Source organism: Amborella trichopoda, chromosome 2, assembly GCF_054954075.1.
Source record: "Amborella trichopoda isolate Santa Cruz 75 chromosome 2, AtrichopodaSantaCruz75HAP2 v2.0, whole genome shotgun sequence".
In the NCBI taxonomy this organism is placed as follows: Eukaryota; Viridiplantae; Streptophyta; class Magnoliopsida; order Amborellales; family Amborellaceae; genus Amborella; species Amborella trichopoda.
Genome location: NC_142337.1, coordinates 5428205 through 5456010, shown reverse-complemented (window position 1 = coordinate 5456010; position 27806 = coordinate 5428205). Strand labels below are relative to the sequence as shown.

At 35.3% G+C, this 27806-nt stretch overlaps 1 protein-coding gene across 11 annotated transcripts; it reads right to left on the bottom strand.

Annotated features, from left to right (window-relative positions):
• Positions 1-9714: 9714 nt before the first annotated feature.
• Positions 9715-16177, bottom strand: LOC18443092 (Ubiquitin-like superfamily protein). Of its 11 annotated transcripts, XM_088857566.1 has the most exons (7): positions 15706-15941; positions 14641-14763; positions 14349-14483; positions 13441-13487; positions 12454-12639; positions 10313-10352; positions 9715-9915 (listed from the first exon to the last, which is right to left on the bottom strand). In XM_088857566.1, the coding sequence occupies exons 5-7, from the start codon at positions 12634-12636 to the stop codon at positions 9839-9841; spliced, it is 300 nt and encodes a 99-aa protein (XP_088713692.1). In that variant the 5' UTR covers positions 12637-12639; positions 13441-13487; positions 14349-14483; positions 14641-14763; positions 15706-15941; the 3' UTR covers positions 9715-9838. The 11 variants fall into 11 exon arrangements, with proteins under 11 accessions (XP_088713692.1, XP_011626618.1, XP_088713691.1 ...); XM_011628316.3 differs by lacking the exons at positions 13441-13487; positions 15706-15941 and adding an exon at positions 15947-16087; XM_088857565.1 differs by lacking the exons at positions 14349-14483; positions 15706-15941 and adding an exon at positions 15947-16087.
• Positions 16178-27806: the final 11629 nt, after the last annotated feature.

Here is a 27806-nt window from a genome sequence, read left to right as displayed (position 1 = left end):
TTTGGTTTTGGGTTATAACCATACTTCCAACTTGGATCACTTCTTCTAGAAGTAGTAGAGATAGACGTATTTAAATGACAAGGATTTTGTTCTTGTTTTTGTTTTACGGAACTCATATATTGCCTAATCTCTTATCTGATAGCTTCAGGAACATTTTTATAAGGGGCAACATTCCCCTTAATACCGTCAAGATATTTCTTAAACCGATTTATGCCCCTTTTCGTATCTTTTTCACAAAAATTCATTTGAATTCAAGTTATATCCATATTTTCAACCCAGATTTCTACTTCGACTATAACTTGAAGAAGACATCTCAAAATAAAACAAAACTAGCTATCTAAAAAATAAATTTTTGTACTTACTTTGATTGCTCAAACTCCAAACTCCCACGTATGAGATGTTTTCTGATGCTAAAATAATAAAAAACCCCTTCTAATAGGATTATAAAACTCCAAAACTAAATCAAATCTACCTGGGTGATGTTTGGATCCGTTTTTCGTAACTTTGAGAAACACTTCAATCCCATAAAAGTTACAAAATTTAGTTTTCTTGAGGTTTTTTTCTCTCCAAAATAGGTTCTTATGGGTTTAGGTATGAAATGAACTTAAAACCCATCATTCAAACCCTTTATATTTAAAAAAAAAAATCAATGCCACTCAGTTTGGCTGCCTAGGCCTAAGCAATGAGCCCAGGCCTTCTGGACCGCCTAGGCGTTGGGCGGTTCGCTTTTTGGAACACTGTTTGGGTCCATTAAAATTGATCTATTCAAGTTGATCTTATCAAGACTTGTCTCCATTCCAATTGATCGTTTCAGGAGGATCTGACCATCCAAAGAAATCATCAAGAACTCACTCAAATAACTCCTTTAATGTTAATACCAAAACATGGGGTATTCTATTCCCTCCATGAACAGTGAATTTTGATATTGTTTCATTTATGGAGACAAGGGTTCATGGCTTTTTCTGAAGCTCCATGGCCCTGTGTCCAGTTCATGGAACCTATGATAGCCTTTCTTCTTGGGTCTCCATTGCAAGATGCTTTATGGAGACAGTTCCAGTTTGAATGATACTTTTACAAGGGAGGATGCAATGGTTCATGGGCTTTTTTGAAGATCCATGGCCTGTGTCCAGTTCATGGACCCTATGATAGCCTTTTTTCTTTGGGCAGGATGCTCTTCTTTTGTGCGAGACTTATTGATGCAGAGAAGCTTCATCAATTTGCGTTACTTATTGTATGCATTTCACACAAAAGAAGTCATTATTGCATGCATTTCTTCCTACAAAAGCACACCACAAGTTGGTTCTTGTTAGAGATGGTTGGTGTTGTTTTAGGGGGCATTCAGGTTGGTGGTAGTAAGATGTTATGGAATAAACTGTGGTGCTTTTGGCATAGGGAGCGAGCAGGTTAGTTGCATTAACATGTTAGTGGATAAATTTTGGCACTTTTGGTATCTTTTTCCCTCTCTCCATACAGGCCATTGGAAAGAAAAACACAAGAGCATAAGGCAAGAAAAAACAAATACAATTCTTCAATCCCTTTCCTTCTATTACATAAATACAAATAATGAATGGAAATTATCCGTATTCATTCTCTTTTAACCATCGGGGTAGCCATTGAAACAAAGAGGAATGGATCAGCCACCAAATTGGCGTGGGGCTGGGTCCAATTAAACTTGTTGGACTATATTTTAAAAAGAAAAAAAGAAAAAAAAAAAAGAATACTTTAAAATATAAAAAAGTTAAAAACATTTGTCTTAGTTGATCAAATACATTGAAACCAACTAGTGTGAATGGCCAAAATCGGTCAAATATTAAATTTTGACTGATTTTTTAACAATCTCATTTTTTTTTTTTATGGACCATACAGCCAAGTCACCTATTAGCATTCTAGCGGGGCCACCACTTCGATTTGATCTTGATAACTATGCTTTTAGCCTTCCATTTACATATGCTTCTCAAATGAAACATAAAACTATTCCAGGAGGGCACATAGAGACAAAAACTAAACATCTAGGAAGAGGACATATTATGGAACGTGATAAGTTGGAGCATACTGTCCATTTACTTCCTTAGGTAAACCTAGGAATATTTTTAGAATCCCAAATATTAGTGATGTAATATCTTGAGCAAAGTGATAAAACTTAAAAGACTATCCAATTTTCTTTGGGAAAAACTCTAGTCGAAGAAAATCATCTAGGTATTCTTAGTTGATCCCAAAAACTCAAATAAAAACTTTCCTCCAAAATATCTCTTTTACATGAGGGAATTTGTGTACAGTATGCTCCAGCAAGCTACCCACCTTGGGGACAAAGACATTGGATATAGAGGTAGATAGAGCAACTAAATCCTTTTAGAGAGAGTGATCCTAGCCCTTCATAGAGATAATACTATTGGACCGATGTAAAACTAGCCATTTAGAGAGAGAGAGAGAGACTGCATCCCCTTTGCAAGAGATCCTCTGCCATAAAGGCAGCCATTTAGAGAAGGGTGCAGTTTGCATAAGGCAATTTTAAATAATTAAAGTAAGACATGTTAATTATAAAATTTAAAGCTTTAAACATGATGTAAATTGAATAGACATATAAACACTTAAAAGACACTGAAAATAGATACTGTGTTAGAAGATGCATTATTTTTAAAATTTAAAATTTTTTTTTTTTCACATACACAAATGTCGAGGCTGAGATGATCGACCAAAGAGTTTTCCACTATCGAACAACCGCTTCTAACACCTTTCTGAGTTGCACCTTCAATAATATAAAATTTAATTTCTATAAATTCTTTCCTGGGAAAGAGAGAGAGCTTAATTTCTATAAATTGTTTCCAGGGAAAGAGAGAGAGCCTAGATTCACCCCTTCAAAGATCTCAAATTTGATTCCTTTCACTGAGCTGCACAAAAATAGAGTCTTAATTAAATGAGGAGAAAAATAAGTCATAGGAAGACCAGCCCACTCCTCTCCACCCTTATTCTAGTATCAACCGCAAGCTCAGGATCTTTCTAACCATTCCACGTGCACATCATTGCCCACATACCTAAGGGGTGCCGCCTTCGAACTCCTTTGCTTTCCTCAAAAAGCCTGTTGTTCTCCGAGTGAGTCTGGTTTTCAATTCAAGTGAGTCTAGTTTTTTTTATGTTTTTCTCTCTTTGATATTCAGAGGTATTTTTTTTTTTGGTAATTCAATGGAGAGGAAAGGCTCGTGTTTTTTTAAAGTAGATTAGTAGTTAGACTTTTTGAAGGTATTAGTGGGATTGTGTTAACCTCAACGTGGCGATTAAGGTGTGGCGTGCTACCACCACGAACCCTTCCTTGATATTCAAGTGTTATTGAGTGGGAAAGTGCTATTCCGTCACTTTCTCTTTGAAAACCGTGTAAAGAAATATGGGAAGTCTTTCTCTAGGAGGTGTGAGTTTTTTTTAGTGAGCATTAGCAAGCCAATTGTGAGGTCTTTGACTCTATTCTCACCAAAGGGTAGGGGCCCAAATCCCCATTGACATATTACTTTGAGAATGGGTTAGAGCCTTGTCGGTAGTACGAACGAGCACTATGATAAAGTCTTTGCCTCCATTCTCACCAAAAAGTAGGGGCCTCGCCAGTGACTTACCTTTTTTTTTTTATATTTCAATTCCTTAATCCTGAATTTCAAATCCTCACCTAATGTGTGTGAGAGAGAGTGTTTTGTAAAGACTGACTGGGCAGTTCTTTGAGATATAGCTCAATATGATTTATGTTTGTCCAAAATCATATAGTTGAAGTCTTTGCTTCACGTATTTGATCCACATAATAAAAAAAAAAAAAGGCTCTAATGATAATGAATACTTTAAAAAAAACACTGCATGTGTATACTTTAAAAAAAACACTGCATGTGTAGGTTAAGGAACGCAAACAAGCATGTGAGCTTTAGAAAAGCGTCCTAACGGTTAAGTTTATAACGACGGAATCTCTCTTAGTATCAAGAGAAGGCACCATTACTCTCACCAGGTCACAAAATTCGAGGAAGCATGCCCTCAGGAAAGTAAAGAGGCTCCTAGATGATTATGCATTGTCAAAAAATGCAGGAGGCTTGAATGCTAGGTGAGAGGTCTCGGGCCGAGATTCGGGCTGGATTTGGCACTAAGAAGATCCTAAACATATCTAAATCCAGGCGTAAGAAATGCTTCAAAATATATACTTTTAATTCTTCAATAAGACTTTCAACATAACGGTTAGTTATCGTATATTGGAAATAGACTTTTAATTCTTGAAATAGCCAAAACGCACGTTATGAATAAAACCTGAGACCCAGTGAGGTCGGCCCAGTAAGTCGACCTGGTTCTAGGTCCTTTGAGGTCGGCCAAGCAAACCAACCTGGTTCTAGGTCCAGCCCAGACGTGGTAGGTCAAATCCAAGTCGAGCAGTTGAGACCTGGTAGGCCCACTTGGGTCTAGGTCCATCAGAAGATTCTGGTTTAGGAATCCCTCCAAAAAATTTCACTCTAAAATTTTTTACTAAATTCTAGCAAATGTTGATTAAAGCCTTTTAACTTTTTCAATCTGCAGCATTTCTCTTAACTAAAACCAATATCAACAAATGCTTGAAACCAAATTTTCAGCCCCGGATCCTCATGTGTCTCAGCTGAATCACTCTTTGATTTACAGGCGATCAAATATATTTTTGATTTACAAGTGATCCAAATATCTACTCTTCGAACAAAATCTATCGCTTTAAACCAATGGTTTAAAAAGCGGATCGGTGACCCAATCCGGATCGGAGAATCGGCGATCCGGATCTGGAATGGGCTGAATCGGTCGGATTAAAACTTCAAAAAAATCCGAAAAAATTATTAAAATTCATTATAAATGTTGTTTTTTAGAAATCCAATAAAAAATGAGGGTACTACATTAGTAACTTTCATTTTTTTTTATCAGTTTGTGAATATTGAGATGCTCTTTCCCTGTATAAACTTATTCTATCTATTAAATTTACATTACATAAAAGAAAAATCATAGAATTATCATGGATAAAATATATAATTATATATGGACTATTATAAAGAGTAGACTAATCAATGAAAGGATGGCCATTAAAATCTCATTTTGGCGAAAAACCCTAATCCGCAAAAAAAACTCAAACTATTACAGCCTAATTAACTATAATCCAAAATTATTACAACCTCACTAATTATAATATTATATACTGAAATTATACTTATTAGTTTACATTTTATAATTATTTTATTAGAAAAATAATAACAAATTAAAAATATTTTATAATATTATCTAATTTAAAATGTATTATTCACAACTGTAAGAAAAATAGTACATTACATGATTTATAATGTAAAAATTCATAAATAAAATAAAATATTTGGTTATCAATGTAAAAATTAATAAAATGCGTACAAATTTTGGAAATAACATTTCAATTTTTCAAAAATTTATTGTTTTAGGTTTCTATAATAAATTTAGTAAAAGAGATTGTTAGTAAAAATATGGAGATTTCAAATAGAATAAACTTTTTATTTTTATTTTTTTTATACCTTTCATATTATTTACAAAAATAATTATACCACTATATACAACTAAAATTAACGGTTATATAAAAAATTAATTTTTTTATTTTTCATTTTTTTATGTCTTTTATATTATTTACAAAAATATTTATATTTATACCAACCACTATATACACAACAAAAATATTTATATTTATACCAACCACTATATATAACAAGAGTCATAACCACCAAGCCATCTAACTACATGTGATTATAAATTGTTGATTAATAGACTATATTTACATTTCGTTTTCATTTAATGATGTTTGAGAATTATCCCACATCGAAAGATGGGTATTCAACTTTGGTATATAAATGCCTATGTAATATGAACTATAATATGTGTGCAAAAATATTAGGGCAACCTCACACGTGTGCACGTGTGAGTGTGCGTGAGGCACGCTCGCACGTGCGCTTGGACACACGTGTGCACGTGTGAGTGTGCGTGGGGGCACGCTCGCACGTGCGTGAGCCGGGCTGAACCGGATGGGAACCGCGGCGGTTCTACTCTAAAGCCGGGCGGTTCTCGATTTTGTGTTGGAACCGGCACGGGCTGTGCTGGTTCCCGAGTGCGTGGGGGCACGCACGTGCGTTACGTGTGTGAATCGGGCTGAATCGGATGGGAACCGCAGTGGTTCTACTCTAGAATCGGGCGGTTTTCGGTTTTGTGCTGGAATCGGCACGGGCTGTTCGAACCAGGCGAGTCCGGTTCGACTTGCCATTTTTTAAAACACTAGTTCTAACCAATAGAAATTATGGGAATGTTCATGTAACTCGGACCTAGAGCGAAGGAGAAAAGCATGAGGCTGGCTTCACAGAGCAGCAATTACCTCTCGTTCTTGTGAAAGGATAACACTTAGATGCAGTGTTTAAAAAAACGGCGAGTCGAACCGGACTCGCCCGGTTCCACTCGAAAATACGCGTGCCCGTGCCGGTTCCAACCGAAAATCAGGAATCGCTCTGTTCTAGAGTGGAACGGCCGGTTCCCATCCGATTCAGCCATGTTCTAGAGTGGAACCGCCGGTTCCCATCCGGTTCAACCCGGTTCTATAGTGGAACCGTCGGTTCTCATCCGATTCAACCGGGTTCTATAGTGGAACCGCCGGTTCCCATCCGGTTCAGCCCAGTTCTATAGTGGAACCGCCGGTTCCCATCTGGTTCAGCCCGATTCACACACGTAATACATGACACACACGTGCGAGCGTGCCTCACACACACTCACACGTGTGTCCGAGCACACGTGCGAGCGTGCCCCACGCACACTCACACGTGCACACGTGTGTCCGAGCACTCATGCGAGCGTGCCCCACGCACGCTCACACACATAACACATGACACGCACGTGCGAGCGTGCCCCACGCACTCTCACACATGTAACACATGACACGCACGTGCGAGCGTGCCCCCTCGCACACTCACACGCGCGAGGCTCTAAATCATAATAGTATCGAGCAATATGCTTTCAATATTGAAAATCTTTGTGATAGCCTTAAGATATATTTTCATCTTTAATTATAAATTTTAAAGTTTCAAAAATATAGTAGATCGAGCATATCTATAAAAATCTTGAAAATTGACGGTCCAAAAATGCTTTATAGTATGCACTATTTCCAAAACTTGAATCCATTTTTTTCTCATGTCCATGTAGATATATGGGCATCAAAACAACCTCTTCTAGTGAAATTTTTGAAGTGGACTTTTGATTGTTTAGAGTGTGGGCTCCCTATTGGTTTTATTATGCCACATTCTAATTTTTTTGGGATTTAAATTCCTTTTATCTTACCATTTCTCTTTTTTTTTTTTTGTTTTTTATTTACTGGTTTTTTCTTTTACCTATTTTTTAAATTTCTTCCATTTTTAAAATTATTCTTCCTTTTTCTTTTATCTAGTTTTTAAATTTCTTTCATTACTCAATGGTTTTTTTCTTTTATCTATTTTTCAGATTTCTCCCATAACATGTTGACGCGTTCACTGGAGGCGTCGGCAGTGGAAGGATTACCTCCTCTCTTCGCAGTGGATTATGTCTTGGCAGTGGAAGATTAGCTCCTCTCTGGGCAGTAGAAGGATAACGCGGCCGATTATCTATTGGCAGTGGAAGGATTACCTCCTCTCATGGCAATGGAAGAATAACACGTTGGCGCGTTCACTGGCCGATTACCTCTTGGCAGTGGAAGGATAAGACGGCCGATTTAAAACCCCGAGCTCTGTGGCGTGGGCTTGTAACTCAGGCGAGGGCACGGGCACGTAAGGTGGCTGGACCTGTGCTTTGCATCTCTTTTGGAAGGATTACCTCCTCTCGTGGCGGTGAGGAAGGATAACACGGCGGATTACCTCTTGGCAGCGGAAGGACTACCTCCTCTCTTGGCACGTTCACTGGTCGATTACCTCTTGGCAGTGGAAGGATAACAGCCGATTTAAAACACCGAGGGCCTTCTCCAAGCCAGGAGTTGGTAGGGTTTGTCTTGCCCAAGGGCTCGGTGGACTCGAGCCTAGAGTGGAGGGAAACGTATGAGGCTGGCTTGTTGGAGGGCTTGGTGGACTCGATCCTAGAGTGGTCTTGCCGAAGGGCTTGGTGGACACGATCCTAGAGTGGAGAGAAATGCATGAGGTTGGCTGGTTTGTCTTGCCCAAGGGCTTGGTGGACTCGATCCTAGACTGGAGGAAAACAGCGACTACCTCTCGCACTTGGAAGTAAAAGGATAACACGTTGATTCGTGGATTTGCCCATTCAAATCCTACGAGTTCTATTTCCACGTGGACAACCACTATTGCCAATTTTTATTTGTATTTTTTAATGTCTATTTTTTTTTATTGGTTCCTCCCTTATTCTTTGTGCTCAAGCTCCTTTTTGTCGATTTTTATTTGTATTTCTTTGTTTTTGTTTTTTATTCTGTCAATTTTCTCCTTTGTTTATATTTTTCATTTTTTCAATTTTTATTTAAATTTCTTCCTTCTTTGTGGTCAAGCTCTTTTGTTTTTATTTTTCCTTCTGTTAACTGTTTATATTTCTATTTCTTTCAGTTAGCTCCTCCCTTTTTTCTTCATTGTCAAACTTCCCTTGTTTTTATTTTCCATCATAGTTTATTTGCTCATTCAAAAAGACCTATTTACTATACATTAGTAAACATATAATTACCGATAAATATCAAGTTTTCAAGAGAATATTTTACTGTTTTATTATGTTATTGTAATACTATAAACTATTAATCTGCTCTGCACGTGATATTTAATACTAATTATCGAAATATATTTATCATTGAAAAACATTTTTAATAAAATATGATCTTAGAGGGGGAAAATTCAATGAATTGACGTTCAGAACTTAATATTATATTAAATAATTATAAATTTGATATTAAATACTATTTTAATATAATATTAATTAACATGATCCATTTCACAGGCTGATTTCTATTTGGCATGAATGCCTACTGTCATGTGTCACCATTACTCCATCCAATATCTAACAATATGTAATGAAAGCCATATGTGGCATTCAGATGATTTGAAGGAGTTTGAACCTCAGTGCCTTGTTAGGCGTGTATTTTCAATAATCTCAACCCCTTCTTCCATTGGTTTCAGATCTATAAAAGTTGCCTCTTGGGAGAGAGGGAGAAGTTTGGGTGAAGAGAGAAAAGATGTGTTTAGAAAAGGTAATCATTCTTTAATTTGTTTGGGTTACAAAAACATGATTAAAGAGGGTAAAGTTAATTAGAGGGTTAAAAGATATAAAACATAAGATTTCTATGGCCCAAAATATGTTTTAAATCCTTGGGTGTCCGGAGATATGAAACTTAAAAATAAAAGACATGGAGATATTTTTTCTAAAAAAAAATCATGATTCATGTAAGGTTTCTTCATTCACTTCTCTTCACTAACATGTAGTGCATGTCCTAGTTTGAGGGAAAAGACAAAGTTACCTTTCCAATTCTAAAATATAAACGAGGATGGGAATTATCCATTTCCCACATGAAAAAACTAAGTTGATCCAGTGATCCTTCTTCACAAAAAAAAAAATAGGCAATGCCAAGGCATCTGCATCTCACATCACGGAACCATAATTTGGTTATGGAACAATCATGACAACAATGTCAAATCAGATAGGAAACTGAAAGTTAGCATGCATCTTGTCAGAGCACAAATCTCTTTAGACGCTTCTCTCATTCTTTTTTCTTCCAACTTATCTAATTCATCCAAGCTCCTTTATTTGACAAATTTCATCTTCTTCCTCGCCAATCAGAAAAGGAAAACTCAAGTATAACCAGCATACTCACTTTCATCTTAGGTGCTGGTCACCACCTGCTAACTCAGTCAGCATCCACTTCAGATGAATTGCGGTGATCCTCTGGCTTCTCGATGTTGATATCCTCAAACTCATTGTTACCTGAAAATGAAGAGCAAATAGTAAATGCATAAATACATGCTCAGACAATACCCAATAATGGATAAAGCTTCAAGAAATGAAGTACATTCATTAGAGTAGACCACTTCTCTTGATTCAAATAAATTATGCGGTAGTGTGTGCATTTGTCTTATCATTTAAACTCAATAGCAACAATGCCATCACTAGCTGCACCAGCCAAATGAACAGGATAGCCTGCTAAAGATTGGATTCTAAACGAAAATCACCATATAGTTTCTCAAAGATATCAACTTGGAATGTTTTGCTCACACAATTTTAAGATAACGGAGACACTTCGAGAGAATAACAAGGAGATATCAGTGGTTTATTCCCATCTTTACAAAGACAATAAAAATCTAAAGAAGCTAAGAATTGAGACCTTTTCTTAAAGTCAACGCCACAATTGCATCATTTTCAACCTGCAAAAAACAAAAGGCTGGAACATTAACAACCGATTATTTAAGTCCCAGGAAGCAGAGTTTACTATGACTACCTTCAGTACAAATCTATGACAATATGGTCTATGTTCTTACCAGAACAAGAAACACTTGACATAATACAATATTCAATATAGCACACAAGTTTTTTGAGAAAATTTCCAATGTAGAAGCATGAAATGAAAGGGAAACAAGTTGAGATGTGTTGCCATGATACCATTACCCATAATATGTTGTATGTGATGCAGCATGTCTTAATATCAGCACACAATTGTCCCTTCCAAGGATTGTAGTCAAAGCAAATAAAAGGCCAAAGCGGTTGAATCAGTGAATACAAAAACCATTTTAGAAAGGAAAATGTTAACACTTAGTAATGGATAACCAGGAACACTTCTTTTCAACACCATTTGCGCCAAGGTTATCATGCAAGTAATCAGAGCCTTAGAAAGCCAGGATCCCAAAGCTCTAGAAAACAAATCATTGTGATTAAAAAGGATCTCAGAAGCATGAAACTGATAAAATATGAAAAATTTCAAGGGAACTGATCTTAAATACTAAACACTAAAACCTCAGTGACTAACTTAGCCTTTATGGTTCTTGATTGAAGGATATTAGCTAGGAAAAACAATCAGATTACCATCTCAGAAAGATTTCTAACACAACAAATGAAAATCTGTTACACTAAAAGATATCAAATCACATCTGAATATGGCATATTTGCATAATTCATGCAGTCAACTATCCCAAAAGTGACGGCTCAAAGATTCAAAGATGCATTTCAAAAAAAATCCTAATGTTAATAAATATACAACATAAAAAATAACTTCCAGTAGATAACGAGACACCATTTACACTCTTGTGTGATTACTATGGCTTCTCTCTAAGTCTCCAATAAAATAAGTTCATATGCTAAAGACTTGATGAAAACTTGAAAGCAGACTGAACTATCCTCTGCAAATCTTTCTCCAGAAAACTGTTCAAATCACAGCCAAACAGTAACCGCCTGAATCGAATCCAAGGTCTTTCTCCTTAGAAAATTCTCATGCCTCATTTTCCCAAGCCTCAAGTATTGGAGCAATTTTTACCATTTGTTTCTTATGGAATCTTGTGATTTATTTTGTCATCTTATCATGTGTAATTTGGTATTTCATCTTCATTAATCAGTTTTAAAGAGCCAAAGTCAATGGTTAAATTGACCAAATATATTTTTCTCTATGTTGATTTTCAATTGATTCAGTGTTATTAGTTCCCTTAAATGCAGGAGTAAATAACTCAAATAAACAGCTGAACAATTCAATTTGAAAATTGAAAGATATCCAATTCCAAAATCAACAAATGTAACAAACTCAGTTACATATTTCCAAGTTCCCATCATTCCACAGCTGCATATGGCAAGAAAGATCTCAAGAGTTGTGGGTTGCCAACACGATAAAATATATTTGAATCATCAGGATGGTGCATCTTCCCCATTTACCTCCTATTTTACTATGTTTTGTTAAAGAACTTCAACACCTTCACAACAAGTCCTACCTAGATAAAAAAAGTGACCAAGATATCCCCAATGACCCAGGATTGACAGTGATCGACATCATTCAAAATGGTCCACGTGCAGCGGGTAGATACTCTGACATGATCCACAGTCAAAGGAATTTTATAAAGCAAATGAGAAGGATCACTTCATTCTTGCAAATTCATAAAAGGGACTGAAGATCATGATTAGGAAATTCAATTGCATAGATAAAGTATATACCACTAAATATTGCTAGTTCTATATGCCAAATATGTCAGATGATAAATTTCAGTAAACAAGTATCCAAGTTCCATGTTAACCAAATATAAACCGTGTGGATTTATATTTGGTAAATATTTTTGGCACAAATACCTTGAAATGATAGAAGCATTGGAAGGGTTAAATAACAGGCCAATTTTAAACTTAAATTAATATTTATATATCTCAAGATGATGCCTTCACGTATGATAAAAAAGATTTCAAAGCATGATAATTCGTTTTTTTACATACAAAGGCTTGGATAATATAAAAAGACAATCATGATAAAGAAAACTAACTACTTCAAACAGCAACCTTTTGCTCTGCCAACGTCTTTAAATCATCCAAAATGTCCCCTGTAGCAAGCAGGATGAGCCGTTGATTCTCTACAGGCTCATCAATTAGCGAATACAACTTTTGCTTGATCTCTAGAATTTTCTCAGTCGGCTCACATTGTATAAAATATGTTGTCTTACTACGCTTAACACGAATAAACATAGCCTGAAAAATGAGTAAATAAATTGAATTAATATTCTATTACATATTTCAAATAAAAGTTAAAACCATATTGTGATGGTGGAGCTCCATTTTTCTCTTTTTGGAGTAAAACAATTGCATTCTTATGATAACTTGGCACGAGCAGAAAAAGCCAACAAATAAATAAAACCTATAATTTATTTAAATAATGTAGGTCGCTTCAAGCCCATGAATTCAAAACACAGTTCCACTAATACAATCTTATAGAAGTGCCCTTGTATCCTCATAATTAGTTTAGGCAATTACACCATGTTTCCTATAGAAACAAGTATAAACAATCAACAGAGAAATGGCCCTTTTGGAAATTATTCAAGTTTAAATTTAATTAACTAGATATAGGCATGAAACAAAAAACTATAAATCATTGTTGTGAATGGCCACTAGATGAATATCAGTAACTTTTCTATCTTATAAGAATCTAAACAGACATTCTCATGTGGAGCACCGCACACTAGTACGTACATGCATAAATGAAAGCATTCACATGATAGATAGATGTTCTGCATATATGCATGCTGAGATATACAGAAACACATGCATATTAACGATTGTACCACACACTTGCATACCAATATCCCATAAACACAAATACGGACCCATGCACATCAATGTCTATCAGTTTTTGTATATGCAAAACGCATGCATGCATGCATTCACGTAAACACAACAATATATTGCATTCATGTAAACACAACAGTATATATTATAAACAAAAACATAAATTCAAGTCATAGTAATAGCACTAAGTTTTGAGGGCAAGGATACCTGGCTTAGATCTTTTTCAAGGTTTTTCTTTGCTCCTCCAAGGAATCCTCAGAATACACAGAAGACTCACAATTAAAGCGTTTTCAATAGGTAAACTTATAAATTCAACAAGGTTCCTATGTCCAATTTTACAAAGCAGTGGTTTTCTACATGTTAATAAGCTTTGAGAGTTTTAGTTTACATTGAGGAAGCACAATGCATAAGGAATGAATCATGAGCCATTCTTTGTTCACTTTTTAGTTTTGGATCCAAAGTCGGATTGAATGATTATGTATTCTTCTTTGTTCTCTTCATGTGTGGGTCTATAGTAAGTGTTTAAACAATCCAGCATAGATTAAAATGCAAGTATCCAATGTACATTTAAATGGATTTCAAAGCTTTCCAGGGGTCAAAATATCTTATAATTTTACGACAATGTTCTTCATAGTTTAAAGAGAAACTACATATGCTATGGGCTTCAGGAATAAACTAACTTTTACCCTAAGCTGCTCACCAATCAAAAAGAAATTATGCTGAGCTTCAGACATTCTATATTTTGAGCATAGTCATGGATGGATGGAAGCTAATCTCATGCTTCTTGGAAACCATGTTCTCTACGGTATCCCAAGGATGATAGGGTAGATAATCTAGAAAGCATGATTTTTAAGGAACATTAGGTTGATGAGTAAGTGTAGATCTCTTATTTAAAGTTTTTTTTTAATTAAAAAAAAAAGCATTACGGAAATATAGCCTAGCTATGAGATGCTTTTCTTTGACTAGATGCCTAACTAATACCAGAGGAGATATGCATAGCATTCACAATGCAGATAAAACAGAGACAGGAATGGATGATTGAAATATCCTTCTAATTTGAATTATTGACTTATTATGACGATGCGCATGCAATATCCTTTGGAAGTGATGCCTACCATTAGAACACGACTCAAATCCGTTTCTGTTTTTTTCTACAGGCTTTATGGAAATGACAGCCTAATCTTTTCTGAAGTTTTCTAGTTTTCTTCGCATGATGGAACCACAATATTTCTGATTTCTTTGGCAGGCTCCTTAAGAACACAAAATGAAAACAGCAATTATCAAAAAATTAATACGAGAAAAGGAAAGAAAGAGGCATCGCATGCTCCTTTTGGTGCCACAGGTAAGAAACCAGTTTCTTGGATAAAAAAACAATGCAAAACTGAAACTTCAAACCTGAAAACTCACCATTTCTATGCACTCAGCGAAGTAAGAGGTCAACGACTAATAATTAGAGAAAACCCTTCGGTAGATAGATGGTTTCCTCAAAAGTTGTCAGACCAGTACTATCCAATTTTCTACTAATGGTTCCTGCATAGTCATACATCAGATAAAAAGCATTTACTATAGGGTTGGCTTCTATAAGGTTGCAACCTTAAACAATCCAAACGTTTTCCTTTACTATAAGCTATCCAAGGATTGTTTCAATCATTAAGGTTCCAATGCAAAACAAAAGATGAAAATAGTAGAGATGAGGAAGAGAGGTCTATCTCTCAGCCATAAAATCTACTTAAAGATTGTTAACACCAAAGTGAAAAATGATGAATAAGTTAAAAATACAACACGAATATCTAAGATTTTTAAAAAGTAATAGCCGATATAGTGGAGTATTATGAAGCAACTGTCTAACATAAAATAATATTCTAACGCCTTTTAGCTGTAGTCAGTTTCCTTTATTTCCTTTCGGTAGCCTAGTTTGCATTAAAGATAAACTTCAGTGATCGAACCTTCCTAGTAAAATGGATACCACATGTCACTCTCACCAGATTCATGGCCTTTCTTTTTTGCTGAATAAATTTTGGCCAATCTTCTTCAACTTTTTACTAACTTATGTAACTGATAAATCTTTAAGAGCAAGAGTCAATTGTCTAAAATAGTTGATTGTAAGTAATCAAAACAGAGATTTCAAACCATAGTGAATAACAAAAGTACATATACAAACCCACAAAATAATTTTTACCAGCATTCCGTAAAGAAATGGTTCCTGAAAGAAAACCCCTTTGCGAAGAACACTAGCATGTTACCTAAAATGTTATAAATTTAGAAAATGTTCAAATAGATCGTTACGAAAAACAAGATCTTTGAACAAAACAATGGAATTCCATATCCTGAAGAAGAAAACAAGTAGCAAATAACTGAATATAAGAAACACTCAAGTTCCCCAAAAGATTGCCTTACTCGCAAGCAAATACTATCAACATTATGGATTCAATCACTAATTCAAGAACTCAACATCTGGATCCTGCAACCCACCTAATTCAATTAAATAATCCCCAAACTTCACCACCAGCATTAATTTCTCAGGCATGTAACCAAGAGAAACAGAAGGCTAGGAATACTTCCCTACACAATTTACGTATAAACCCTAATTTTCATTCTGGAATTAGAAAATGGAGGAAACCTAAAGCTCGGTGTTCTTAAATGACAAAAACAAACACCACAAAAAACCCTAATTTTGGGATTAAAATAAGAGGAGTGAGAGCTTGATTATTACCGGTACAACCTGAGATTTTGTCATAACGATAACGTTCGCATTTTGGCGGGTTCAAGGTTTCGTGCTCTCCAAGTCATATATACATAGCATGGATCATTTGCATAATTACTGAAGGAAGAGGAAGAGTGGATGAGAGAGCAAACAGAACGCAAGAGTTTAGAGATTGTTAGCAAAATCGCCCGACCTAGCCGTTAACGGCACCGTGGCCGGTTTCGGTTTTGACAGTTAAGTGATCAACTCGTATTTAAAAAAAAATATTAAAAAAATATATAAAATTTTTCAAAAATAAAACATTTGATTTGTAATGCATTTTTAAATATTCTTTACATTATAGTAAAGATTCAAATTTGTTTTGGTTATTAATACTCATTTTAATATTTTCTCATCTTTTTTAGCAAATTTTAAAAATAGCTATTAGAAAATATAAAATAGGTTAAAATCCATTTTTTTCATTAATTTTCAATTTCATTTGAATGTATTTTGCTTTAATCATTCTTTATATGCTTTTCATATTTTAGTAGATTTTTTTTTTTTTTCAACATTTTTTTGATTGCCCGGGATTTGTGCGGTTAGAGCAGTTAAATCGGCCAGTATACCAGTTAGACCAATTAAATTACTTCCAGGCCCATATTTGATTAACTGTTTCGGTTTCGATTTTACGAACATTAGTTTAGAGAAGTACAAAATGAAGAGCAGTGGGGACGAGGACAGAGAAAAGGATCATAAGATCCTCAAATTTAGAATTGCATTCAACAAAAAAACGAGGTGTATTTTAGAGAGAGAGGCAGATGCCATAATAAGAGAAAAGCATTAGAGAGAGGCAGATGCCATAATAAGAGAAAAGCATTAGAGAGAGGCATATACTATAATAAGAAGAAAGCATTATTTTTAATCTCACGTAAATCCCACATTCGAATAGTATCGAGAAATATGGTTTCAAATATAGTATCAAAGATAGAGTCGAAATACCATTTGGAACTACAAGAGGATCATCACAGGAGAGTGATGATTGTAAAACACTTGGTTAAAGTGTCGACTGATAGTTTCTTCTGAGTGACCAAACTCATAACCATTCTTTCGGTTCTTCAGATTATGGCTTACAATGTGTATGAACATCACAATTTGTTCATCAAATGAAACCCATATTGTATCAGTGATATATATTCTCTCTAAAAAAATATTCATCAAGATAAAGTAAGCTCTTTTACTCATTCTAATCTGGTTTCGACAATCCACCTCAATAGAGTTAATTATCATTTTATGGTACTTTATACCAATTAAATTATGTTTTAGTGCATAAGATTTATGCACATAGGTCACTAGAATAGTACCAAATATAACTAGAGTACTACTAGCTGCAACAAGAGGAAAGCATTACAAAAACTTATCATCATCAGATTTCTTGGCTTCCAACAATTCAAGCAAAAGGATGCAAATATCATGACTTCATTTCATTATTAATTCATTCAAATTGCAAAAGTACCAATATGAGTAGCTTAAACAGACTAAAAACTAGAAATTGCATACAAACTATATACTTCCCCTTATCCAACCGTCCATTATGAATGGAGGGCTAAGATTGCTCCAATCACAATGTCACATCTGTACACTATTTTATTTTTATTTTTTTTTCTACAAACTATTTTAACACCAAAATTTGTATGTCCAATCCTATATTTAACTCGCACTACCGAAAAATATAAAAAAAAATGTTTTCAATAAAATAAAATGACCAAAATACCCTTGAGAGTTTTAAGGGGTATTTTGGTTATTATATTTTATCGAAAAATTATTTTTTATAGGTGCTTCCAATGAGAATATGGCACATTCTAAATTTCATAGTCATACAATTTGTATAAAAAAAAAACTAAAAATAAAATACTTTCAGACATTAGATCTAGGATCAAACGGTGAGTGGCTCTCTTGATCAAAATTGGACAGCTGGATGGTAGGGAAAACATAGATCTTCTATGCTGGAGGGAAAGCATACACACCATTCCCTTATTATATGGGTGTGGTTTCTATAAGGTTGCAACATTAAACAATCCAATAAAGGTGCACTTTAAAATTTTATCATAACATGTAATTTTGTTGTAAAAAATTCTTAGTATTATCTTAAAATCTATTTTCATACCTAATTAGAAAATTGTAAAATCCAAAATTGATTAAAATCAAGTAGATCTATACATATAAGAAATTCTAAAAAATGGACGGTCTAGATAATGTGTTACAAAATGCACTATTTTTTAGGTTCAAAAACTTTTTTTTTTCATATCCATACATCTTGATGTCGAGATGATCGATTAGAGGTTTTTTCAATATTTAAAAAATATTTCCGATAGATTTTTGAGGTGCATATGTGATTTTAGATTTTAAGGTTGCAACGTTATTAAAACTTTTCCCTCATTTATATTGGTCTGTCTTATTTTCTCTCTCCTACTCATCAGTCGTGCTCTTTTTCTTTTCCTCTCTACAATTTATTTATTTGTTTATTTTTATTTTTTTTTGGCGTTTTTATTCGTTTTGTGAGAAGAAAGTTTGAAACTGTCATCTGCCAAACAGCTCGTACACGAAACCAACGCCTTCCTTTAAAACCCATTTCATCGCCAAGGACTCATGGAAAATTTTTCAATGGAATGTCGAGAGAGAGAAAAGGAGTGGAAAGAAACTGAAATCGTCCGTTTTGAATTGTTTTCTGACTTTGTGGGTGTATTTATGGTTTGATTTAGGTGGCAGTTTAGTCTTGCTTTTGGAGAGAGAGAGAGAGAAGCTTCATCTGCTGATTTCTTTCTTTCACGTTTCTGGGTTTTGGCCAAAAGAGCGCGCCTTTTATATCTCTCTTCCCAAAACATAGGATTTCTCATCTTTCTCTCATTGTTTTTTCGAGAAACTCAATTATTTGCATTTTAATTCCCATTTGTTGTTTTACTCAAAAGGAGAAGATCTGTGTGCTAAACCGTTCTTGAGAGCTCTGAAATCTGCACCACCGGTGAGTTTTCTTAACTTTGATTCCTGTGATTGAATATGCAGTTATTGTTGGGTTTATGTGGCCTTTAAAGACGTTATGAGTCTGTATTGAAATATTTTTATAGTGAAACATAAATTCAGTGGGAGTGTGGTCTCTCAAGGACCATACTAAGCAAATGATGTTTGTTTATACCGGACTGTGCTTATCGATCTAAGCCAAACGGTTGGAAAACCCAAGGTACCTAGGCATAAATAATTAACTGATGAGGGTTTTGGGTTAGCTCTTAATGATGTTAGAGCTTATACTTAGATGAGGGACTGTGTGAACCTTGTGTGTGATGGTAGGCTTATTGAGACAGGGGCCAAAACCTCATCCATGTTCCATCACACAGCATGCATATTACTAGATCATTCAGAAAAGCCAGATATCCACCTTTGGGTGAAACGTATATATGTGCGAGAGATACCCCTACGCACCATAGAGCTATGGTCGCATCAGGCCGTGGTGATATTGACTCGTCTCCAGGAACGGACCTCTAATCCACAGACTAGGATTGCGACCCTTTGATTCATTGATCTGACTTTGGTGACTCGCTAATGAGCCCTGCTTGGACTGTGGGTCATAGGAAGCACTAGGTCGGTTCGATAAAGCTAGTGTGGTTTGTAGTCCACAGTTGAAGGTGGAGTACCTCGTTATTACATATTGGATTCCTAAAACCATATAGATCATTTTCCCATCATATTAACTTAATTGTGTTCATTTTATTATTGAAATGATTTTAGTTTTATTATTTGAATTTTTATGAAACTTTTAATATTTTATTTATGATTTTTGGACTTATAAAAATACAGTTATTATTCTTACAAAGTTATAAAAATTCAAATATATATTTTAAATTGTTTTTTTCAAAAAATAATATTTTTTTTATAAAATTCCAGGGGGCCTATAGTGCACATGGGCCCACCATGTGGCATGTGGGTCGGGGCCCACATGTGCCACAAAAGGGTGGCATTTCCCTTTTGTAGCAAGTTTGTTTTAAAGAGATATGGTCAATTTGAATTGATATGGATCTTATCTTATGTATATTTGGTAGTATTTATCTACTTGATATTATTTGATATATTCTTATGGAATATGTGACCGTGCAATTTTATAGAATGCATGATTTTTATTTTATTTAAATATATTGATGGGAAAATAGTTTAAGGAAAAGGAGATAATAGTCCAAGCACCTTCTATAATATTGATGGCACATTTATGGAATGGATGGCTCAGATCTCTCACCTCACAAGTCACATTGATCAACAGTCTAGATTCAATCTCATGAAAGAGGCAAACTATGGGAAAACTCTAAAAAACCTTAAACCTAAATAGTCACTGTAATATGGGTGCTCTCCCCCCAATCTCAACACATCTCTCTCTCTCATAACCTCTCTCTCACCTCTCTCTCCTAGAGGGGCACGCCCCATTCTCTCTCCTCCATCTTTCTCTCTCTAATTTACTCTCTTCAAATTTTAGGTGGTACTCTCTCTCCTATCCAGATCTAAGTTAATTTTGGGGGTTAAAGTTTTAGTAGAATTTTTAAAGGGTGATTATCTAGTTTGGTCGAAATCAACTATCCCGGTTCGAAATCGAAGCTAGACCACATATCCCGCGCCATTGAATGTGGTGACTCGATGTGAGCTGTAAAAAGCCCGGTTGAGATAATCTCCAGCATCTTTTTTTTATTTGTTAAGTTCTTTTATTTTATATTCTCAAGCACAGTATTAGGTTGTATGAATGACATCAAGTAGTTGAGATTTAGTTTTTTGGAATTTGTATTGTTTGTAATAAGACCATCTGTGAGTGATCTTGTTGCCAAATTAATAAGGGGTGATTATTATAAAAAAATAAAAAATAAAAAATTGTATTTCCCCGACAAAAGATCACATGTCTTTCTTTCATTGGTATCAGAGCTAGTTTTACTTGATTGTCTTTAGGAGTCTTTTCTTATGTTTGCTTGAGAATAGAAATATACTGATGCTCATACATTCATCTCTGAGATCTTGAAAACCGAAATGTTTGATGGTACCAACTTTGCTTCATGGAAAAGAAAAATCAAATTTGTGCTTTATGAAGAAAACTTACATGAAGTACTCTTTGAGGACCGACCTCGTCGTTCAACTCATCACAAATAATCAAATATGAGTACGCTAATTGGAAGAGGAGGAACTTGAGATGCAAGCATATTCTTTTATGTGCTATGACTTATTCGTATGCTTCTGAGTACGAGTCAATCATTATTACAAGTAAGATTTTTGATAAACTTGAAAGAGAGTATGTTGAACCCTCTCTCATGAAGCAAACTACGACTATGAGAAAGTACAATGATTTAAAAATGGTAGAAGATACCAAGTTTGTAGGTCATATGGTCAGAGATTTGGATGATATATGCATGAAGCCCAATGAATCTATGCAAGTGATTCATTTAATGAATTCTCTTTTTAATTCAAGAGAGACTTTCATATCTTCCATATCTGCTAGAAGAAAGGCACCAAAATTGGAGGAACTCATCACGACTATCAAATCTGAAGAATAAATGAGGAGTTCAAGGCAAACCCTAAGGGATGCTGTGCATATATCTCAACCATCTTTTAAATTTAAGAAATGAAAGGGAAGAAATACATTTGAGAAGAAAAGATATTTCAAAAAAAGAGATTTTGGAAATAAGGCAGCAAAGAAAGAGACTCAAACTTGTTTTATTTGTAAGAAGGTGAACCACATAGCTAACAGTTGTCGGTTCAACAAATCTAGTAGAACTAACAAGGAATTGATATGTGTGGTTTTCGAGTCCATGCTAGCTGACCCTTAAAGAGCTTCTTGGTGTCTTAACTTGGGGGCTATGGCCCATATCACAAACACTAATGAAGGTTATCGTTCTTTTACTCCTATAGAGCCAGGACAGCAGCATATTTATATAGGAGGAAATCAGAAGACTGATGTACTTAGAGTTGGAGATTTTGAGCTGAAACTGAATAGTGAGAGCACATTGATCCTAAAGCAAGCACTTTATGCTCCTAATATGAGGAAGTGCTTGGTTCCGTACCTACGATGTCTATGGCTGGATTCATAACCACTTTCATTTGAGAGAAAGTGGTGGTTAAGAAGGGAAAAGATGCGATCATGACTGGACGACTTGTAGACGGGCTATTTACTATTGAAATAAACGTTGCTTATGTCTCGTCTTCTAATGAATTAAATGCTACCCTATGACCTATGAGGTTAGGACACATTAATATCAAACGAATGGAAAGATTAAAAAGGGATGAGATTCTTCAAAATTACAAGGGAGATTTATTGAAAGTGTGCTAGTCTTGTGTACAAGGAAAACTAATAAGAAAAAATACCACCAGGGCAAAAAGAGCTACTAGTGTATTGGAAATCATTCATAGTAACATATGTGGACCTATGAATGTGACCATCAAAAGTGGAAAAAGATAGTTTATCTCTTTTATAGATGACCACTCTCGATATGGCTATGTGTACCTTATTTTTGCACAATTAGAAGCCCTAGAAAAATTCAAAGAATATAAGGTCCAAGTAGAGAACCAAACCAACCTGAAAAATTAAAGTCCATAGAACCGATAGGGGGGAAATATTTATCTGACCTTTTCAAAGAATTGTGCATTGAAAATAAGATCATCCATCGGTACACTATGCCTTATACTCCTGAACAAAATGGTGTAGCTGAGAGAAGGAATAGGACCTTAGTGTATATGGTAAGGAGTATGATGGGGCATGCAAATCTCTCATTGGAGTTTTGAGGAGAAGCCGTATTAGCAGCATGTCACATCTTTAACCGGACTCCCACAAAAGCTGTCTCACTTACTCCTCACGAAATATTCACAGGTCGTACTCCCTCCCTTGAACACCTGAAAGTTTGGGGTTGCTCAGCCCATGTCCTTATCCCACAGGAAAATAGAACCAAATTGCAACCCAAAACTGTCAAATCCATTTTCATTGGTTACCCATATTATGATAAGGGGTATCGATTCTACAACCTTGAAACATGTACAGTTATTGAAAGCTGTGATGCTCACTTCTTCAAAGAAGAGTTCCTTGAAGCAAGGGTGAGTAGAAAACAAGTCGACTTGTATGAGGAGGCCCAAAACAAGGATGTAATTCGAGACCCTAAACCTGAAACTTCCAAACCAACCCAACCTGATCCTGAACTCCCTATAGAAAGTGAATCTTTACCTGAATCAAGACGAAGTAACCGAGTCAGTAGACCACTTTTTTACCTAGAATATTTTGATAAGGTTGGAGAAGATCCAGTTCAGAACCTAGAACTCACCGAGAAGCCTTGACCTGTCCTGAAAGGGAATACTAGGTAGAAGCCATGAAAGATGAGTATGCTTCCATTAACCAAAACCATGTATGAGAATTAGTATCCCTACCTGAAAAACGTAAGGTCATTGGTTGTAAATGGATTTTCAAGAAAAAGCTGAACTCTGAAGGGAAAATAGAAAATATAAAACTAGGTTGGTTGCAAAAGGTTTCACCTAGAAAGAATGGATAGATTATGAGGAAACTTTTTCTCATGTTGCCAAATTTCTATCCATCCGAATCTTTATAGCTATAGCAGCCCATTTTGACTTTGAGGTTCATCAAATGGATATCAAAACAGCCTTTCTAAATGGGGATTTAGAAGAAAAAATTTATATGACCCAACCTGAGGGATTTGAAGAGAAAGGGAAAGAGAACCTTGTATGTAAACTCAATAAATCCCTTTATGGCCTGAAATAAGCATTGCGACAGTGGTATATAAAATTCCAAAAGACTCTTGCTCTTGTAGGGTTCTCTACAAATAATGAGGATTATTGCATATATCAAAAAGTTAGTGGGATTGATGTGGTCTTTATATCGTTATATATAGATGATATGCTAATTCTTAGTAGCTCAATTGCCCTAGTAGTAAAGACGAAAAATTTTCTTGCACAACACTTCGATATGAAGGATCTTTGAGAAGCTTCATATGTGTTGGGCATCAAGATAATAAGAAATAGGAAAGAGAAGACTATCCAACTTTTTCCAGGCAACCTACTGTAAGAGGATTCTGGAAAAGTTTAATATGAATATGTGTAAGCCTATGTCCACCACAATTGACAAAAAGACGAAGCTTAGTAATAAGATATATCCTACCGAATATATAGATATAAGAGCCATGGAGAGAGTGACATACAGGAGTGCAGTTGGATCCATTATGTATGCCATGATGAGAACAAGGCATGACTTATCCTTCATCATGAGTCTGGTAAGCCATTTTCAAAGTAATCCAGAAGAAGAGCCTTGAAAAGCTGTAAAAAGAATTCTCAGATATTTAAAGGGGACCATGAACTATGCGTTCACATATAAAGGGGGGACAGAAATAACAATACAGGAATATTCAAATGCAAGCTATCCCGCGAATCCAAATGATGCGAAGTCTACATCTGGGTATGTGTTTATGCTTGGAGGGGGTGCGGCTTCTTGAAAGTCAAAGAAACAAGATATTGTGGCCTTGTCCACCATGGAATCCGAGTATATGGCATGTTGTCTAGCATCCAAGGAGGCTGTGTGGATTAAGAAGTTTTTTAATCAACTTAATTTCATCATATACGTTGTGAGGCAATGTGAATTTTCCACGACAACACTGCGGCTATTTGTGTCTCTAAGGAGTCCCGATTTCACAAGAACTCAAAGCATATTAAGTCTTATTTTTATCACTTGAGAAATGAGGTGAGATTGAAAGAGATCGAGATCAGCTACATATCTACAGATTTGATGATTGCAGACCATTTGACTAAGGGAGTTGTCCCTAATATTTTTGTAAGACATGTGAGAGAGATGTGAATAAGAGAAAGTGAGGAATAGTGAATGTAAGGCATTCAAAGGCCAAGTGGGAGATGTTGGGTTTGTGTGGCTTTTAAAGGCCTTATGAGTGTGTATTGAAATACTTTCATAGTGAAACATAAACTTAATGGGAGTGTGGTCCTTCGAGTACCATACTAAGCAAATGATGTTTACTTATACCAGACTATGCTTATCGATCTAGGCTAGACGCTTGGAAAACCCAAGATACCTGGGCATAAATAATTAACCAATGAGGGTTTTGGGTTAAGCCCTTGATGAGGTCGAAGCTAATACCTAGATGAGTGAGATGAGGGACTGTGTGACCCTTGTGTGTGATGGTAGGTCTATTGAGACGGGGGCCAAAACCTCATCCATGTTCCATCACACGGCATGCATATTGATAGATCGTTCGGGAAAGCCAGATATCCACCTTTGGGTGAAGCGTATGTATGTATGAGAGATACCCCTATGAACCATAGAGTTGTGGTTGCATCAGGGCGTGGTAACCTTGACTCGTCTCTAGGGGAGGACCTGTAATCCATAGACTACGATTGCGACCCCTTGATTCATCGACTTGACTTTGGTGACCCGCTAATGAGTTCGTGTTTGGACTATGAGTCATAAGAAACACTGGGTAGGTTCGATAAAGCTAGTGTGGTTTGTAGTCCACAGTTGAAGGTGGAGTACCTCGTTATTACATATTGGATTCCTAAAACCATATGGATCATTTTCCCATCATATTAATTTAATTGTGTTCATTTTATTATTGAAATGATTTTAGTTTTTTTGAATTATTTGTGATTTTTGGACTTATAAAAATACAGTTACTATTCTTACAAAGTTATAAAAATTCAAATATATATTTTAAATTGTTTTATTCAATTTTAAAAATAATAGTTTTTTATAAAATTCCATGGGGGCCCATAGTGCACATGGCCCCACCATGTGGCATGTGGGTGGGGGCCCACATGTACCACAAAAGGGTGGCACGCCCCACCCTCTTTGGATTCTCTTGTTTGCTTTTAAGATAAGGTTAGTTTGATTTGTGGCATATGATCAAATCTTGAAAGTGATATATTGACCATGGCTTTATCTATTTTGTAGCAAGTTTGTTTTAAAGAGATATGGTAAATTTGAATTGATATGGATCTTATCTTATTTATATTTGGTAGTATTTATCTACTTGATATTATTTGACATATCCTTATAGAATATGTAACATGGATTGTGCAATTTTATAAAATGCATTATTTTTATTTTATTTAAATATATTGATGGTAAAATAGTTTAAGAAAAGGGGGATAATGGTCCAAGTACCTTCCATAATGTTGATGGCCTATCTATAAAATGGATAGCTCAGATCTCTCACCCCACAAGCCACCTTGATTAGCGGTCTAAATTCAATCTCATGAAAAAGGCAAATTGTGGGAAAACCCTAAGAAACCTTAAACCTAAATATTGACTATAAGGTTGCTCTCCCCCCAATCTCAACACAAGCTCTCTCTCTCCCCCATAACCTCTCTCTCTCCTAGGGGGACACACCCCAGTCTCTCTCCTCTATCTTTCTCCTCCATCTGTCTCTCTCTAATTTGCTCTCTTCAAAATTTATGTGGAACTCTCTCTCCTTTAGGTGTACTCTCTCTCCTCTCTAGATCTAAGTTAATTTTGAGGGTTAAAATTTTAGTAGAGTTTTTATAGGTGGTACTCTCTTTCCTCTCTAGATCTAAGTTAATTTTGAGGGTTAAATTTTAGTAGAGTTTTTATAGGTGGTACTCTCTCTCCTCTCTAGATCTAAGTTAATTTTGGAGGTTAAAGTTTTAGTAGAGTTTTTAAGGGGTGATTATCTAGTTTGGCCGAAATCAGCTATCCTGGTTCGAGATTGAAGCTAGACCACATATCCCACGCCATTGGATGTGGTGACTCGATGTGGGGTGTAAAAAGCCCGATTGAAGTAATCTCCGACATCTTTTCTTTTATTTGTTAAGTTCTTTTACTTTATATTCTCAAATACAGTATTAGGTTATATGAATGACATCAAGTAGTTGAGATTTATTTATTTGGAATTTCTATTATTTGTAATAAGACTATTTGTGAGTGATCTTGTTGCCAAAATTGTAAAGGGTGATTATTATAAAAAATAAAAAATAAAAAAATTATATTTTCCCGGTAAAAGATCAATAGGTCTTTCTTTCATTAGTATCAGAGCTATTGATACTTGATGTCAATAGTGGTCTTTTCTCTTTATTGAGTTTAGATAAAGCTTGGGAATGAGACATAAGAAAGCTAATGACCTTTGTGGTCAAGAAATACACTCATGATTAATAATTATTGAAATATTCCAACACCGAAAAGGCACTCTGCATAATGAGTATGCTGGGCTATTTTGGAGTAGAGATATGAAGAATATCTTAAGAGATGTGAAATATGCACCACTGGTGAGTTTTCTTAACTTTGATTCATGTGATTGAATATGTAGTTATATTTGGGAATCTATATTTTGAGTTTGTTTTATGGAATAGAGGGCCAAATATATTTTAATTTTGGGTTTTGTGGTCTTGATATATAGAAGAAGATCTGGTTTGAAAACATCTGTTTGATTCTTTTAACTCTCTTCTAAAATGGGGTTCTTTGTCCCTCTATCTCTTTCTTTCTTTCTAAAAGGAATTCTCAGGAGAACTGAGTGTCAGTTATCAGGCTGAAGTTTTAAGCTGCTCCATTGATTATTTTCTGAATCCTTGGTCCCTAGTTTATTTTATATTTTTATTGTGCTTCCATAATATTGATCTTTTTCTTTTATTTCTAACTGAATAGAAGAGGGAAAAAAAAATCTTCACATTGGGTTAGAGCTTTTCTTTTCTTTCTTTTTTTTCAATAGAAGATCTAAGTGTACAATTTGTGACTTAGCTAGTGGTTTTCACCACTTACATGTCCTAAAACAGTAATGAACAGGGGAATTGGTCACAAACAGGTTTCAAGCTGAAAAGCTTTTCTTTTTATAACACTTGGGGGGTTTGTATATTA